This window comes from Mangifera indica, chromosome 19 (assembly GCF_011075055.1).
Source record: "Mangifera indica cultivar Alphonso chromosome 19, CATAS_Mindica_2.1, whole genome shotgun sequence".
NCBI lineage: Eukaryota > Viridiplantae > Streptophyta > Magnoliopsida > Sapindales > Anacardiaceae > Mangifera > Mangifera indica.
In genome coordinates this window covers 9,474,880-9,491,474 of record NC_058155.1, presented here as the reverse complement: position 1 = coordinate 9,491,474, position 16,595 = coordinate 9,474,880, and the positions used below count along the sequence as shown (strand labels likewise).

General features: G+C 30.5%; 2 protein-coding genes across 2 annotated transcripts; both read right to left on the bottom strand.

Annotated features, from left to right (window-relative positions):
* Nucleotides 1-3,827: 3,827 nt before the first annotated feature.
* On the bottom strand, nucleotides 3,828-6,257 carry LOC123202961 (purine permease 3-like). Its single transcript, XM_044619110.1, has 2 exons — nucleotides 5,253-6,257; nucleotides 3,828-4,231 (listed from the first exon to the last, which is right to left on the bottom strand). The coding sequence occupies exons 1-2, from the start codon at nucleotides 5,973-5,975 to the stop codon at nucleotides 3,893-3,895; spliced, it is 1,062 nt and encodes a 353-aa protein (XP_044475045.1). The 5' UTR covers nucleotides 5,976-6,257; the 3' UTR covers nucleotides 3,828-3,892.
* Nucleotides 6,258-10,457: 4,200 nt separating this feature from the next.
* On the bottom strand, nucleotides 10,458-11,897 carry LOC123202907 (extensin-1-like). Its single transcript, XM_044619057.1, has one exon. It carries the CDS (start codon nucleotides 11,895-11,897, stop codon nucleotides 10,458-10,460), a length of 1,440 nt encoding a protein of 479 aa, XP_044474992.1.
* Nucleotides 11,898-16,595: the final 4,698 nt, after the last annotated feature.

The window sequence follows — 16,595 nt, the reverse complement described above, 5'->3', positions numbered from 1 at the left end:
ATTTAATAGAAAGGATGAGGGGGCTTATGAAAATTGAGAGGTGGAACATTTTTATTGGCCATGAGTTAATAAAATTTGGCTGTATAAACCTATTCCCTTTTCAATTATACACACACATCTCTTCATCTGATCCCATGCATATACAAACACTCTCTCTTTTCTCTTAATTCTTCCTTAATTTCTTTATCTTTTCATATTTGTTTAATTATATTTACAACAAAAATGAGAATATAGACATATACTACTAATTTGACACAATCTTCTTAGGTGTGAAAATTCAACAGGACATGTTTATAATATGATTCAGTAATATATTATAATATATAATATGCTAAGAAAATGAAATTAATAATTGTATATATTTTAATACCATTTTTCAAAGTAATTGAGGCGCCGTTTGGTAATGATTTTTAAAGATTACCTTGATAATCTATCTTTTATTTTTTTGTTTGGTTTGTCAGTAATAAAATATTACAGTAATTTTCTATTACCAATATGACATGACAGGTAATATAGATGGTAATGTGATTACCATATTCACCTTAGGTATTTAAATATTACCAAGCTAATCTTGATTTTATTATAATTATATTAATATTTATTAATTTTTTGAGACAAAAATAAATTTATTTTTAATTAATATGACAAATAATATAAAAATATTTAAAAATAATTATATTCAAGGGGATTTAAGTAAAATAATTTATTAGTAATTTTTTATTACCTTCAACCAAATACAATAATTATTTATACCTATCAAATTTTATCAAATATAGTAATCATTTATACTCAATAATCTTTTAAGTAATTTATCTTCAAAATAATCTTTCTATTTTGATAATAAAATATTATCCAAACCAAACATCCTTTTAAGTGTTCAAGAACCTAAACTATGGCAACCGTCAAAGAAACTTGCAGACAAAGACAAAAATAATTAGTAAAAATACCGAAAGAGAGAGAGAAATCAGGGCCGGTGACCAAAAAAACTGAGAAATGGTTATTTTCTAAATCTTATGTAAGAAAGAATTATTAATTTTTATATTAAAGATAATAAATTTTTAATTTTTAACTTCAATAATAAATATAAATAATTAAGTTTTTAAAAATTTTTCAAGTGATTCTGTATTAAGCTATAATTAAACATATGAGAGGATTTGAAAATATCGGGATTGTTAAATTGACAATATGACATTTTCTGTTAATCAAACTTTTTGACAAACGACTTATTATATCAAGTTGTAGTGTATTTATCTTCTGATATTTAAATAACAACAAAACAGTAACAGAGCCAACAATATTAGGGGGTCATCGGTCTAAATGATATTTATTATAAAAATAAGAAGGTTATTTTAAAAATAGAGTATTTAAAAAATTATTATATATAAATTATTATTATTATATTTGATAAAATTTGATAAATACAAATAATTATTGTATTTGATTAGAGGTAATAAAAAATACTAGTAAATTATTTTATTTAAATATTTTTAATATAATTATTTTTAAATTTTTTATATTAATTAAAAATAATTTATTTTTATTTCAACAAATTAATAAATAATAATATAATTAGAATAAAATCAAGATTACATTGATAATTTTTTAATACCTATGATGAAGATGATAATTAAATTAACCCCCATATTATTTGTCACGTCAGCATTTATAATAGAAAATTATCATAATTTTTTATTATTGACATACTAAACAAGGTAATGTAAATAATAAAAGATAGAGTACAACAATATTATATTTTATATGTGAATTCTCTAAAGAAATTTGACAATTTTTGTCTCTCTCCTTTGTGTTTAAGTTAAATATTTTATAATGGTTCTTTTTCATAGGTTTTATTGTTCAATTACAAGTGTTTTATTTATTGAAGAATTTTTTTATATTGTAGAGATTCATTTCCTTATTAAAGGGTTAAGAAAAAAAAATATTAAGAAAAAAGAGAAAGATTACTTTTTTCTTTCTGTATGAGTTTATCAATAGGGTATTTTAAAAAATAGATTATTGTTATAATATTTTTGTTTAGAGTTTAAGATAAGTGATTATATATATATATATATATATATATATAGAGAGAGAGAGAGAGAGAGAGAGAGAGAGAGAGAGAGTGCGGAGGCGTAGCCGACAACTTTCTGGGTTAGAGCACATAATTATCAATATTTTCTAATATATAATATGTATTATAAATTAAAATATATAATATATATTTTATAATATGATATATAAGTAAAATAATATATATTATAAGATATATCGAATCAATATGATATAACAAATATATTATATGATATAATACATATTTTAAATATAAACTGATACAATTTTTTTAAAATGATGATGTAATAGAGGTTTATATGAAAAAATTTAATTTGTGATATTTTTTTAACATGATGAAATGTCAATTATAATTTTTTTATTTTATTTTTTCAAAATTTGTATTATATGATACTATATGATATTTGATACATAATATGATAAATTAATTTTTTTTAATATATGATACAATATGCACTTCAACTATCATGTTGGAGGTGACTTTGCAATTTCAAGGCACTAATGTGTCACACAGCCAAGCTGTGCAATGACTTTGGAAGCGCTTAGCAGTGAGAAAGATACAAAAGACACTACAGTTGTAAGAATAAAAAACACTACAGAATTAAGAAAACATTATTGATTCCCCCCGCGCCGGCAACCACCCTCCCCCCCCCCCCCCCCCCCCCCCCCCCCGGGGCAAATTCTTTCGAGTTCCAACCCCCTGGGGTCACTGTTCAAAATACACTTTCCCCTAGGTCCTTATTGTTTCAAAAATCGCATCCCCGCCCCCATCTGGTGTCGTTCCCACCCAGAGAAGATTTCATTCGCCACAGGGAATTCTATGGTCCCTTGGGGTGGATCTTCAGCCAAACTAATCCATTTTTTAACCAAATATCATCATTTTAGCCTCTAATTTCAATAAAAATCAAATCTATACATCTTATAAGACAATAACCCTAAAAAAAATTCATTCAAAACAAGGAAATGCCAATATATTTTATGTATTATTCAAAATTGAAATTCTAAAAATTTAACGCTCAAAATTTTCATCAAATCAAAATAATCCTAATAATGGAATGATTCAAATAAGAGGAGGGATGATGTACTAACATTTTTTATTATTTTTGTCATTGAAAAATACAAAAAATATCAAAAAAAATTTGAATAAGTTGAATGACTGCTTAACCTATGGGAAGCCTCAGGATTTCTTTTGAATTTTAACAGTGAATTTTGGAAAAATATAGGTAAAGATATAAAAAACTTTTTATTTATATATGTAGGTATTTTGGTTATTATAGCTAAATAAGACATTTTTACTTAATCTTTTAACTTATGAGACAATTTTCCTAGTGTTGTGATCTGAAATCCCACATCGCTCCCGTTCTGTCCACTGAGCGTGTATATAGGCATGAGTCAGAAGCCTTTAACTTGAATGACGTATTTTCATAAGAGAAATAAAACCGTGAGGGCCTAAAACCCAAAACGAACAATATCGTTCAAACTGTTTATAACACGTTATTAGCACGATAGCGATGGGAAGGTGTGTTGTGACCTGAAGTCCCATATCGTTCTTGTTCTGTCCACTGAGCGTGTATATAAACAGAGGTCAGAAGCCCTTAACTTGAATAACGCGTTTTCATAAGAGAAACAAAACCGTGAGAGCCTTAAGCCCAAAGCAGACAATATCGTTCGGGCTGTTTATAACACCTAGCCCCTATTGATTAGGTTAATTTCTTTAATTCCCTTTTCTTAGAGTCCCCCGCTTTTGAGTTGAAGAGAAGACATAAAGTAAATAATATTGGCATACCAAAGAGATAGTACAACTTGCAGTAATGGGTGCATGTTCATATCAAGTGTTAGAAAGTGGAAGCATCTCTCTTTGAGGCGTCTGCTTTTCTGTTCTGGTGTGTTTTATTTCCCCATAAAAGTATGAAGCAAAGCCCCAGAGGGATAGTGCAAGAGAAATACCCTTTTCTGCTTGAAACTTTTCTTGGTAGAAAATGACTGCCAGAATTTCTGTTACCGGAAGTAGAACGGCGATGATTGTAGCACATAAGAGAGACGACCCACAAAAAATCACACCAATGGCTCCTAAGAAAAAGCATTGCCAGATTAATGCACTTCCCACTACCAGCATATAATACCTTGTTTCACCCAGCTCGAACTCTCTGGCTTCTCTGCCAATGACCTGTAAAAATAAATCAAATATCTTGAATCTGTAAGCGAAAATGAAATTAAATTTGCATAAAAATTTAATAAATATCGTCACCAGAGAGATTATAGCTCCCGCGGGGAAACCCCATGTATTTAGCAGATACACGCCTTAACCACTTGGCCAAAGCGACGACATTACATTCTCTTAGCAAATATTTGTTAATTTTAATAATATCGTGCGGATTTAATGAGATTAGATGAGATAATAGTATGGTTTAGTTACATTTCCTTTCAGTTTTATATATGTATTTATTTTTAGTGATGAGGAACTGGTTTAAATTCAATTATCTTTTTTAAATTAAATCAATCACACCAAAATTAAGTTTAAATAATATAATTTAATAAAATTGAGTTATTAACTTAAAATTGAATTTAAGTTAAATTCAAATTTTACTCAATCGAGCTTAGAGTTAGAGAGATAAATATTTTTGAATTTAGACTCTAGCTTTCAAGTTGTTTGACTTATCAAATTTATGAACTTAAAAGTTTTAATATGAATAAATTAAAATAAAGTTATTTTGATTAATGTATATTAAAAAAATATTATTTAATATCAAATTGAGCTTAACTCTTATAAAATAAAATAAATTAATAAATTTTTTAAAAAAATTCAACCCGATTTCACTTCAATTCAGCCAATTTAAGCTTAAACGAATTTAAATCTTAAATCAACCTGACAACCATGATATAAGTAGATCAAGAGCTTCGTCATGATGCTTTTGATCGTAGTTTGTGGATTCGGCTGAAATTTTGATTTAAAATATATAAAAATCTCTTGGATTAGACTCAGGCAGAATCATGTTTTGCCAGAGTGCTTAATTTCTTTGATTAATAACTAATTTATAATAAAATTGTAATTCTTTGGTCGGCATTTGACATGTGGGTAAGCTGCACGTGGCACAAAAGTAGAAGAAGGTCTAAAAAAAAAAGAAAAAAATGAGCTAAACTATAGATGCGGAGAAGAAGATTAAGGCAAAAGAGAAAAGACAAATTACCTTGAAGTCATTATTGATCAGCATCCCCACTGTACATACGGCTGTAGCAAATAAACACATCACCATCTGTATCTCCAATACCAGAGCATAGCTTATCTCTCGTTTCGCCTTCTTGTACGTCAACTCCACAAGCGGCAATACAAATCCGTACAAAGCCGCCGCGGCGATTGTCATAACAAACCCTAATACATACTCCCTATTTGATTCACCAGCTGGCCGATCACTGCTCGTATGTAGAGCCAATATACCAGCTCCTATAGTCAACAGAAATATAGCGTTTATTGAATAAGAGGTGAACTTTTGTTTGACCAAAAGATAAGCAAAAGCCGCAGTGAAAGCCAAATGGGAAGCTATAATCAAAGTAATGGTAGAAACAGGAAGCCGAGCCACGCCGTAAGCGTAGAGATAGTCGTCGAAGCCAGTGAGTACCCCGATGACCGCTGAGGCAATGAATATTGGAGTTTTCATGAAGAAGAAGTTGGTGGGTGATGACGGGTTGCGGCGACGATAGAAGTAACCTATGGTGATGGGGAGGATAATAACCGGCCAACCGCCGGTTTCAAGCCAGCTTGAGAACCAAATTCGTTTGCCTCCATGGATGAAGTAAAGACGCATAACTAGTGGGCCGCCGCAGTTGCCAATAGATAAGAGGATACTGTTTAGGATGAGAAGAGCACTTTTCCTGGCGATGCTGGGATTGCTAGCTGATTCCATCTCCGCCATGCTGTGAGTTGAATTCTGTTTGTTAATGGTGAAGTAACTTCTAGTATTGGAAGACAGGATATCCAGCGGTATCTCTCAAAACAAGGTGAGCAAGATTAATTTTAAATGAGATTTTTAATTGAAATAATTTTATAAATGATTATTTAGGGTTTTAGAAGTGAAAAGGAATGACTTTGAGTTTGACCATACCTTGAGTGGGAATAAGCTTTTGGCCTACTTCTTTCTGACATTTTCCCTATTTGTGGGGCCGAACAACTTTTAATGCCCGCTGAAGTTTTCCGTCACCAATTATTGAGGCCAATTTGAGAATGTTTTTACCATATATGTGAAAATTGCTACATATCTGGTGGATTTTCCACCACATGCGGTCAAGTTAGAAATTTTGGGGAGAAAGGCATTTAATAGAAAGATGAGGGAACAGTGAAGACTGACAGGTGGCATGATAATATTGCTCATGAGGTAATGAAATTTGGCTATATAAACCTAACCACTTTTAAATTATATACACAATCTTCTTCATTTGGATCTTATATACATTCGAACACTCTTTCCCTTCTCTCAATTCTTCTTTAATTTCTTTATCTTTATATTTGTTTAATTAAATTTACAGCGAAAATGAGAATATAGACATATACTACTAATTTGACACAATCTTCTAGATACTTAGGTGTGGAAATTCAATAGGACATATTTATAATATGATTCAGTAATGTATTTATATATATAATATATAATATAATAAGAAAATAAATTAATAATTGTATATATTTTAAGATCATTTTTCAAAACAATCAAGTGTTTAAGAACCTAAACTATGACAGCCGCCGAAGAAACTTACAGGCAAAGACAAAGATAGTTAGGAAAAACACCGAAAGAGAGAGAGAAATCAGGGCTCGTGACTGAAAAAACTCTTAAAAAAATAGATATTTTTTAAATTTTATATGAACAAAATTATTAAAATTTTATATTAAAAAATAATAATTTTTTTATTTTTAACTTCAATAGTAAATATAAAATAATTAAGTTTTTTAAATTTATTAAGTGATTTTATATTAAGCTATAATTAAACACACGAGAGGATTTGAAAATATCGGGATTGTTAAATTGACAATATGATATTTTGACAATCAAACTTTTTGACAAATGACTTTTCATATCAAGTTGTAGTGTACCTGTTTTCCGATATTTAAATAATAATAAAAACAAACATGAATATTAATATAGATTGTTGTGTATAAATAATTATTATATTTGATAAAATTTAATAGGTATAAATAATTATTGTGTTTAGTTAATGATAATAAAAAATACTAATAAATTATTTTACTTAAACACTTTTGAATATAATTATTTTTAAGTTTTTTTATATTATTTATAAATAAATTTATTTTGATCTCAACAAATTAATAAATAATAATATAATTATAATAAAATCAAAATTAGTTTAGTAATCTTTTAATATGGAAGATGAAAGTGGTAATCAAATTATCACTTATATTACCTACCATGTTAATATTAGTAATAGAAAATTATCGTAATTTTTTATTACTAATAGACTAAACAATATAATGTAAACAATAAAAAATAAATTATTACAGTAATATTTGAATCTCTAAAACTAGACGGCTCTTTAAGATATTGAAACATTATTAAATATATAATAAGATATTAGTTATAATATAAGGTCTCCTTTTATATAGGCACATATACTCACATATACTCCACAACTTTAAAAGTTGGAGATCATAATTTTTTGTATTTTATAATATATGATATATATTTTATGATATAATATTATATATAAATAAAACAAAACTTATGCATTAAAAGATATATCAAATTAATATAATATAATAAATATATTATATGATACAATATATATTACCGATATAGATTGATATAATTTTTCTTAAAAACTGATGGTATAATAAAAATATATATAAAAAATTTTAATTTATGATATTTTTTAAAATAATAAAATATTAATTATAATTTTTTTATTTTATTTTAAAAAATTATACCATACCATATAATATAATATTTAATATATAATATAATACATTAAATTTTGAACATACAATACAATATTCGTTCGCATTTCTGGAGATGATTTTGCGATTCCAGAGGCACTAATGTGTCACATAGCCAAGCTATGCAATGATTTTGCTATTGCTTAGCCACGACTCACGAGAAAGATATACAGGACACTACAGTTGGTGAGAACAAAGATCACTAGAGGATTAAGAAAAGATTATTGAAGTTTATGAAACAGGCCTAAGCATTATTTCTTTCCCAAGGATGGTTAGGAATGACAAAATTTCATTTTTTGTATTTTTATTAAAAAAACAAGATTTTCACTTGTAATATATTTTTATTAATAAATTTTATTAAATTAAAAGATAACTGTATAGATTTTTTTTTAATTTTTATTTATCTTCTCTAAAAGTTTAAGGGATAAATTGTAATTTTTAAAAATATTGAGAATGTGAACAAAAATTTTAAAAAGGGTCCTTTAATGGTTTAACAAATAACAATTTCATCTCCAAATAATTTAATAAAATACAATATTTCAAAATTTATTAGAGTTTTTAAACTAATAAAGATATATTGATAATTTAATATTTATATTCAGTGTTAAGAATAGTTTTATAATTTCAATAAATTGGTAAAACAATTATTTTTAAGAAATCCAAACAAAATTTAGTAATAAAAATAAATGAAGGATAAAAATTTAATTTTTTAAATTTTATTATGAAAATTTGATTCCATCAAAATTTGGGTAGGTAATAGTGATTGGGCCTTTAAAGTTTAAAATATGGAGTACTACAATTGTGATTCGCCTCGTATTTGTAAAGGTAAAGACAATTGCACGATAAACAATGGAAAAGATTTGGGCCCAAAAAGAGTCAGATGGGTTGGGCTTACTAAAACAAAAACGGCTCAACCAATATTATTACTATTATTTTAAAGTAATTAATTATCAAGCTCGATTTACACATATATTATTCAATATGAAATCAATAAAAATAAGACTAAAATTATTCTCTCCTAAGGATTGCTAGAACAATAAATTTTTATATTTTAAGTTTTAAAAAGTTAAATTCTCACTTGCATTCACTTTTGTTAATGAATTTTATTAAGTGAAAGGATATGAAAATCATTTCATATAGACTTTTCTATTTTTTAAACTTTTTTCTAATTTTCTTTTTATTTTCCTTTTTCTTGTTTATTTTTTAAATTTTCTTTTCATAAGTTTAAGAGCAATCTGTAATTTTTTAAAATATTAGGGGTGTTGAAAAAATTTTAAAGGGTATTTTAAATTCAAAAAAATTTGGAGAGTGTTTTTAAAATTTTTAAAATTATAATATATCTCTCAATAGTTTAAAAAATAATAGTTATACTCTAAAGAATTAAACAAAATGTAATATTTTAAAATTGGTTAAAATTTTGAAATTTTTTAGGAGTTTAATTGATAAAATTTTATTTTAGTAAGGGTACATTGATAAAAAATTTACATTTATATTAAGTGTTAATAATTTAATAATTTTAATAAAAGGGTAAAATAATCATTTAAAAAACTCAAACAAAATTTGTTAATGTAAATAGATGATGGGGGGAAATTAGACTCTTTGAAACTCTTAGAGTGAAAATTTACTATTTTGTCAAACCTGGCATGGGAAATAGTCATTTGGCCTAAAAATAATATCATCAATAATAAAATTACGAGACTAATAAATTTGTAATTAAAAGTGAATTATTTGCAAAAGTAAGAAGCAGAGACTTAAAAGGGATTAAAATATATATATATATATATATATATATATATATATAGAGTGTAAAGATATACATAGCTGTTATTTTATTTGTTTCCAAGACAGTGAAAATCTGCCTACCAAACATATTGGGTTAAGATCCACTCATAGTAGATCGATCTGGCTCGTTTATAATTAATTGTTAACAGACAGTTGGTGAGAATTGAGATGGCAGACGCGACATGTTTAAATATCCCAACATCTGTCAAAAGTGAAGTTATGTTGTCTTTCTTTATTTACTTTTTCTACGAACATGCACGAAAGAACACAAAAACAGATGTCACCAATCCATGATCAAAGTAGGGAAAACTGTATTGTAGAAATATAAATCTATGCTTCGGATCCTGTGGATCGTTTTCAATGCGAATCGAAACAGACTGATTATCATTTGAATTTTGCATTTTAATTTCCAATAAAACAGAGAGAGTCTTGCATGCTAATTTGATGGTCAATTCGGTAGTCTGATTATCATTTGAATTTCGGCAACTTCGTTACGTATTTATATTTGGGGTCGCACTCGCTGAGCTAATACTGAACCCAAGATACACGTATATAAACCTCTAAATTCGTCATCGTTTTGATTGATTTATTATATTAATTAATTTCAGAGAAAAATATCCGAACATTACTACACTGATTGAGACCAACAATCACAATACAAACAAATATTTCAATTGAATACAAACAGAGAGAGACTTGGACGATAAGAAGGACCTCCTTTGAGACCCAGTTCAGGACGAGGACCTCCAGGAGCTCCATAGTGCGAACCAACAACACCAGTACCGCCAATAGCTTCATGTATTCGCACATCATCCTCGACTGAAACTGTCACAACTTGTTCTCCATATGGACCTGTAGCGATTGTCTCATGAATTTCTTCATGTTCTTCAATATAAGCAGGAGCAGCTGCAGGAACCATCACTGGTTTTTTCTTCTTAGCTAAGCAGAAGAGACCAACCAGGAGAAATGCAACGAAGATGCCACCAAGTGAGACGCATACCGCTATAACAGTAGTTTGGTTACCTCCTCCTGGCGGTGGCGAAACAACGTTTGATGATGGCGGAACTGCTCCAAAAGGGGGTGGTGGTGGTGGTGTCCGGAAGATAGGCGGAGTATTGCCCTGATTTGGTGGTGTATATGGAGATGGTAGCGAAGGCGGTGTATATGGAAATGGTTTTGGTGGAGGAGCGTTATATTGTGATGGTGGTGAATTTGGGGATGATTTAGGTGGAGGCGTGTGGTTATGAGATGGTGGTGTATATGGAGATAATTTTGGTGGAGGAGCGTTATATTGCGATGGTGGTGAATTTGGGGATGATTTAGGTGGAGGCGTGTGGTTATGAGATGGTGGTGTATATGGAGATAATTTTGGTGGAGGACCGTTATATTGCGATGGTGGTGAATTTGGGAATGATTTAGGTGGAGGCGTGTGGTTATGAGATGGTGGTGTGTATGGAGATAATTTTGGTGGAGAAGCGTTATAATTTGATGGTGGTGTATTTGGGGATGATTTAGGTGGAGGCGTGACAATGAGATGGTGGTGTATTTGGAGATATATTTGGTGGAGGGGTGTGATAGTGTGAAGGTGGTTTGCATGGAGATGGTTTTGGTGAAGGCGGTGTATATGGAGATGGTTTTGGTGGAGGAGCATTATAATGTGATTGTGGTGAATTTGGGGATAATTCAGGAGGAGGCGTATGATTATGAGATGGTGGTGCATTTGGAGATAATTCCGGTGGAGGTGTGAAGGTGGTTTGCATGGAGATGGTTTTGGTGGAGTAACTGGGGTTTTAGAGGGTGTTGGAGGTGGTTTATAAGGTGTTGGTGGAGGAAGTGGTTTGGTAGTAGGGGCTGGCGGTGCCCCTTTGGGAGAACATGGTACTGCTGGTGTGGGGTTTAGAGGTGGTGGATCTGGAGGTTTAGGTGCTTCCGGGGGAGGATAAGGGTGGTGTGGAGGAGGAGGAGGTAGTGGATAGCCATGTTGAGGTGGGGGTGATTCTGGATGTTTATGGTGGTGGTGTTCTGGTGGACGTGGTGCCGCTGTGACAGGGTTACATTGAGGAGGAGGAGGAGGTGCTGGTGGTGGGGGAGAATAGTATGGGTAAGCCATTTTCAGTGACGTTGGAGCACTTGCACTGTGTAGCTCTAGTGATAGCCAAATTGACAATGGCTTGAATGGCTTTGAAGATGGTGCTTTATTTGTACTAGTTTTAGTCAGTCTCACCCATTTTCTTTCATATTTTTTTATGGACAACTTGCTAAGCAAAGAGTTTTTGCACTTTAACCAACCAGTAGCTACAATATGCAAATTCATTTTAAATACATAAATAATTATTATTTATATATTTTATTATATAATTAAATATTATTCTATTCATAATTTAAAATCATAATAACACATGATAGAAAATTAAATACCTTATTGTATCAATATTATTTTACCACTTGAATGCCCAGCGTCTCTACCCTAATTTATTCACACACATGACTAAAGACTAATGGAAAAAAGGGTCAGAATTAATTGTTCTTAAATTATTTCGTTCAATGAAAAAAAAAAATGTCGTCAAATTGCCTTAAATGTATAGGTTTCCAGAAGTCTTTAATTATTCTTGAGATTATAAATTTCAGGATTTGGTGAAAGAATATGAGTTTAATAGGAGGAATGACACATAATTGTCTCCTAATGTGCGAAGAATAATGCCTAGGAAATGTCGTTTTTTCCGCAGCCAGTATGTCACCATCTTTAATGTTAGGCTTTAGTCTCAGTTATCTAATATGTAGAATTAGCACAAGAAGCACTTTACAGAAGATGAGTATAGCTGTAAACAGATTCAATACATTCTCTAAAGACCAAGAGTTGTTGAGATGATCATTGTTTTTATTTTATTTAAATTAGCTGTTTGTGCAATTTAATTGCCTGACAGAAGTGTCATTCAACTAACTCTCTTTCCCAATATAGTCAACTGATCATACATACATACATACATACATCAATCAGACAGCAACCTGGAGAATCTTGATTTTATCTAGTAAGTAGTAACAACTAATCATATAATCTTTGGAGGGTGCGTGAGCTTATGTACGGTAAGCGCCAAGTTGGTGACCTCAGGAAGCTGGTCATCTTTCATAAGACAAAAAAATTTCAATTCTTGATATCCTAATTTATTGTCCATAATTTTATTATTTGAAGAAAATTAAAGATGAAGACACATAATTTATAAGAATGATAAGTGGGAGAATACTAAGCTTGTAAAAGAATGAAGTTACTTAAAGCACAATGGCATCGGGAGGCGCCAGAGCTAAGATGTCAGCACATGAGACAACTCCTGGGCAAATTTCTTCAAGTTTCGTTTTGATGTCATCAATCAGTTTATGTCCCCTTACTGAATTTGCATTTGGAAATGCTGTTTTCTCTCGAATTGTTCAGTTGTCATCCAACAATATGGAGCCATCGCAACCCTACGTACGCATGTATAGAGATTTATATTAGCACACGACCGATGCATGCAAATATTTGGCACAGAGTGTAATTATATATATACACGTATGTATGTATGTTTTTGATTGGTACAGTGTAATTATAAAGAGACTTACGTTGATGAAGCAAGCAATCATGCATGGAAATGCAGACAGATCAATTAGGCGTTCATGAAGCTCCCATTGGCCACTAGGCTTGCAACATTGTCTTTGATTGTGCGGACAGAAACAAGGTGCTAAAGAAGATAATTGAGAGATACTAGCATACAATTGTCTCTTTCAACCTTTGCAGTACAAACCTCGAATGTTTTGTATGCTCCTTCTTTGTCATAGTATTCACCAAAATATTATCTATAAAATCAACAGTAAATCTATCATGATGGTGTTGAAATACTCTATTCATAAGATTCATAGATACTATTAGAGTATTCATCAATCTAAAATGTGTCACCACAAGTTCTCAGTATCCATATCTAGACTCAAAAGTTGTCTTTGGCATGTTTTGGGAAAGTTGTTTTAAGGGCATCACACATTGATGTCTTAAATAACTTTGACAAGTGAGACAATCTCAATTATCAAGCCTAAAGATCAGACTGGCAATGAGTAGATACCATCTCCTAAAAGATATTATCCACTCAATGTTATTATTTTTTTATGCTCAATTTGGCCTTGAAAGGCAAGGCAACCCGGTTATATACCAAACCTGAGGACCATCTTTTGGTTTTAAAAAACTACCTCTTTTGTAAAGATATTGTTTGCTTACCTATAATTAGACTTTGACAGGTTAAACAATTCTAGTTGTCAAACTTGAAAATCGAATTTGTAGAACTACCTAAATGTTCATCGGACCTTTCCAAAGAAGGTGACCAATTGCACCTCAACAGGCACCACTCGCAAAATTATACAAACTTCTTATGTCCTCGCAGCCAAAACTAATAAACTAGGTGTCAAAGTTGGAGGTAAGCCATACGTCCTCCCCATTGGCTTTGGAGATTCAGACTTGGAAACTTCAACTAGTGTCCCATTAACAAGCAAAAACAAGTTTAAAAAAGCCGATGCAGACCGATAGAAAGACTTCAAGAAACATTGAGTAGAAGAACCACTTGTTCTACTACAATGATTATATCCTTCTAGTCATTCCAATCGACCAGATACATGCAACATAAAAGACATGGTGATATTCTCGTGCCCAAGAGCCATGAGAAGAGACTAAGCCAAACGAGATACCAGAAGATTTTTTCGCTATCACATTGATATTGGACATGATTCCAACTAGTGTGAAAATCTTTAAGAAGTGGCGGAAGACCTCATCAGAAGGGAAAACCTAGAAGAATCAATAGATAAAATAAAATCACAATGGGAAGAACCTTGCATAGTGGCGACACTCATCTATCTGGAGAAGTCATTACGATAACAACCACATAGTCCCATCTCAATTATAGAGCTACAACTAAATTTTTTCAAGTCAAGGGGCATCAAGTCCTCCCCAGTCCATTATTCAAAATTTTTGCAAACTTGCAACCATAGTTAGGTAGCAGGTATAAAGTGCCCCTAATTAAGCCTCATGTTCAAAGTTCTAGTTTGAATACTTTTACATTTGAACCCTTTTATCTTGTTTCGAGTCTTTTGTTTGCTCTCGGGCATGTTAGTTATTCTTTTAAGGGTGTCAATAAAATCTTTAAATTAATCTGCAATGATGAAGAAATAGAGCGATGACAAATGTATTTTAGAAAAAATTCCTTAGTGCAAACGGTCGTATTCAATTACAATTGTATATATAAAAACGAAAGAGAGAAGCCAATCTACAAATTTAGTACTAAAAATAGAGCTCTTTTACAAGATGGAGTATTGTGAATAGTTTTAGCTTTAGAGAAGAGACAAATCGAAAGGAGTTTCCAGAGCCGTAAACCTAAATAGCTAACCTTGCCAGCATGCATGCCAAACCGTTATTTTCCCCGCGTGACGACTTTTGTTTAAGATTAAATAAGTTACCACCTTTGCGTGATTTCATTAATTGGCGAGGCAACGGTGACCGTGAGGATAACATTATGAATATGATATAACTAAGTGTTGTAGTCAATAAGTAAGTCAAGTCTTTCTAATGACATTGATAGGAGAGGGAAAAATAAATGAGCCTCTCTATATTTATGACTCACAACTGACTTATGAAGTAATGACCTCATCCAATTCCAAGTTTAGAGGATAATAAAAACTTCGCTTGTGTTAGCTACCTCTCTGAATGCTTGAATCGTGGCTATCGGTTGTTGGGCAATTTGTTTTATCTTTTGAAATATTTTGTTTTACCTTGGAAAATTAGATCTCTTTAGATAAATTTATTTGACAATTGGATGGTTATATTGTTTTAGTTAACATTTTATTTTTGGTTAAATACAAAAACCGAGCTTTTGGTTTATAGCCCTGTTATTTAAAGCGAAACAATACGGTTTGGGATTCGGAGAGCCAACCAATCATAGGGATAATGGAGATTGGTGTTGATGTGTACAACAAAATTATGTGTATAAATAATATATATAATTTTATATATAAATAATAATATATTATTATTTAATTAAATATTATTTTAATTATAATTTAAAACTATTTAATTATATAATAATATATTATTATATATATATATATATAATTATACTCACACACAACTTTTATTAATGTATGATGCTCATCATTTTTGTTAATTTCTTACTTGGATTGTCAATCTAAAACTTTGAATTTTTCCCTCTCCTCAGTCGTATCAATTTTATAGAAATTGAACTCTGATATTGATGTGGATATACATCCGAGGACATTTTAATCATTTTTCTTACTGTGTATTTAATATTATGATTTGTTTTATAGAAGTGTATGAACCAGAAGGACAATATTGTAACTGGTAGCGATGTACCGCCACGCATGAAATGGTGAACTATCGTAAATACAAACCACGTAAAGACTTCATTATTGAATGCAGGAAAAAGACAATTTCGGTGGTTTAGGTGTTTTTACAATCGAAATTGATAATGTAATCAAAAGTGATAATTTGAATCTGTAAGATGAAAACACAGAAGAATACTGTGTAAAAATAACCATCAAGGTTGTGTATACGTTGCATAGTTATAAGAGTATTATGGAAGAACACGGTTGTGCATAAAAGAATGCACATTTATACATACCAAGGAAATGATTAACAAATGTAAAGCTTGAGAATGCACAATCGTGAGATATATACAAGGATGCATGGTCGTGACTATAGTCGTGACTAAATGTGAGACATAACATTTATAGTCACATTAGATAAGCCTTGGAATGTAGTTCTTTATTGTTAATTGGAATA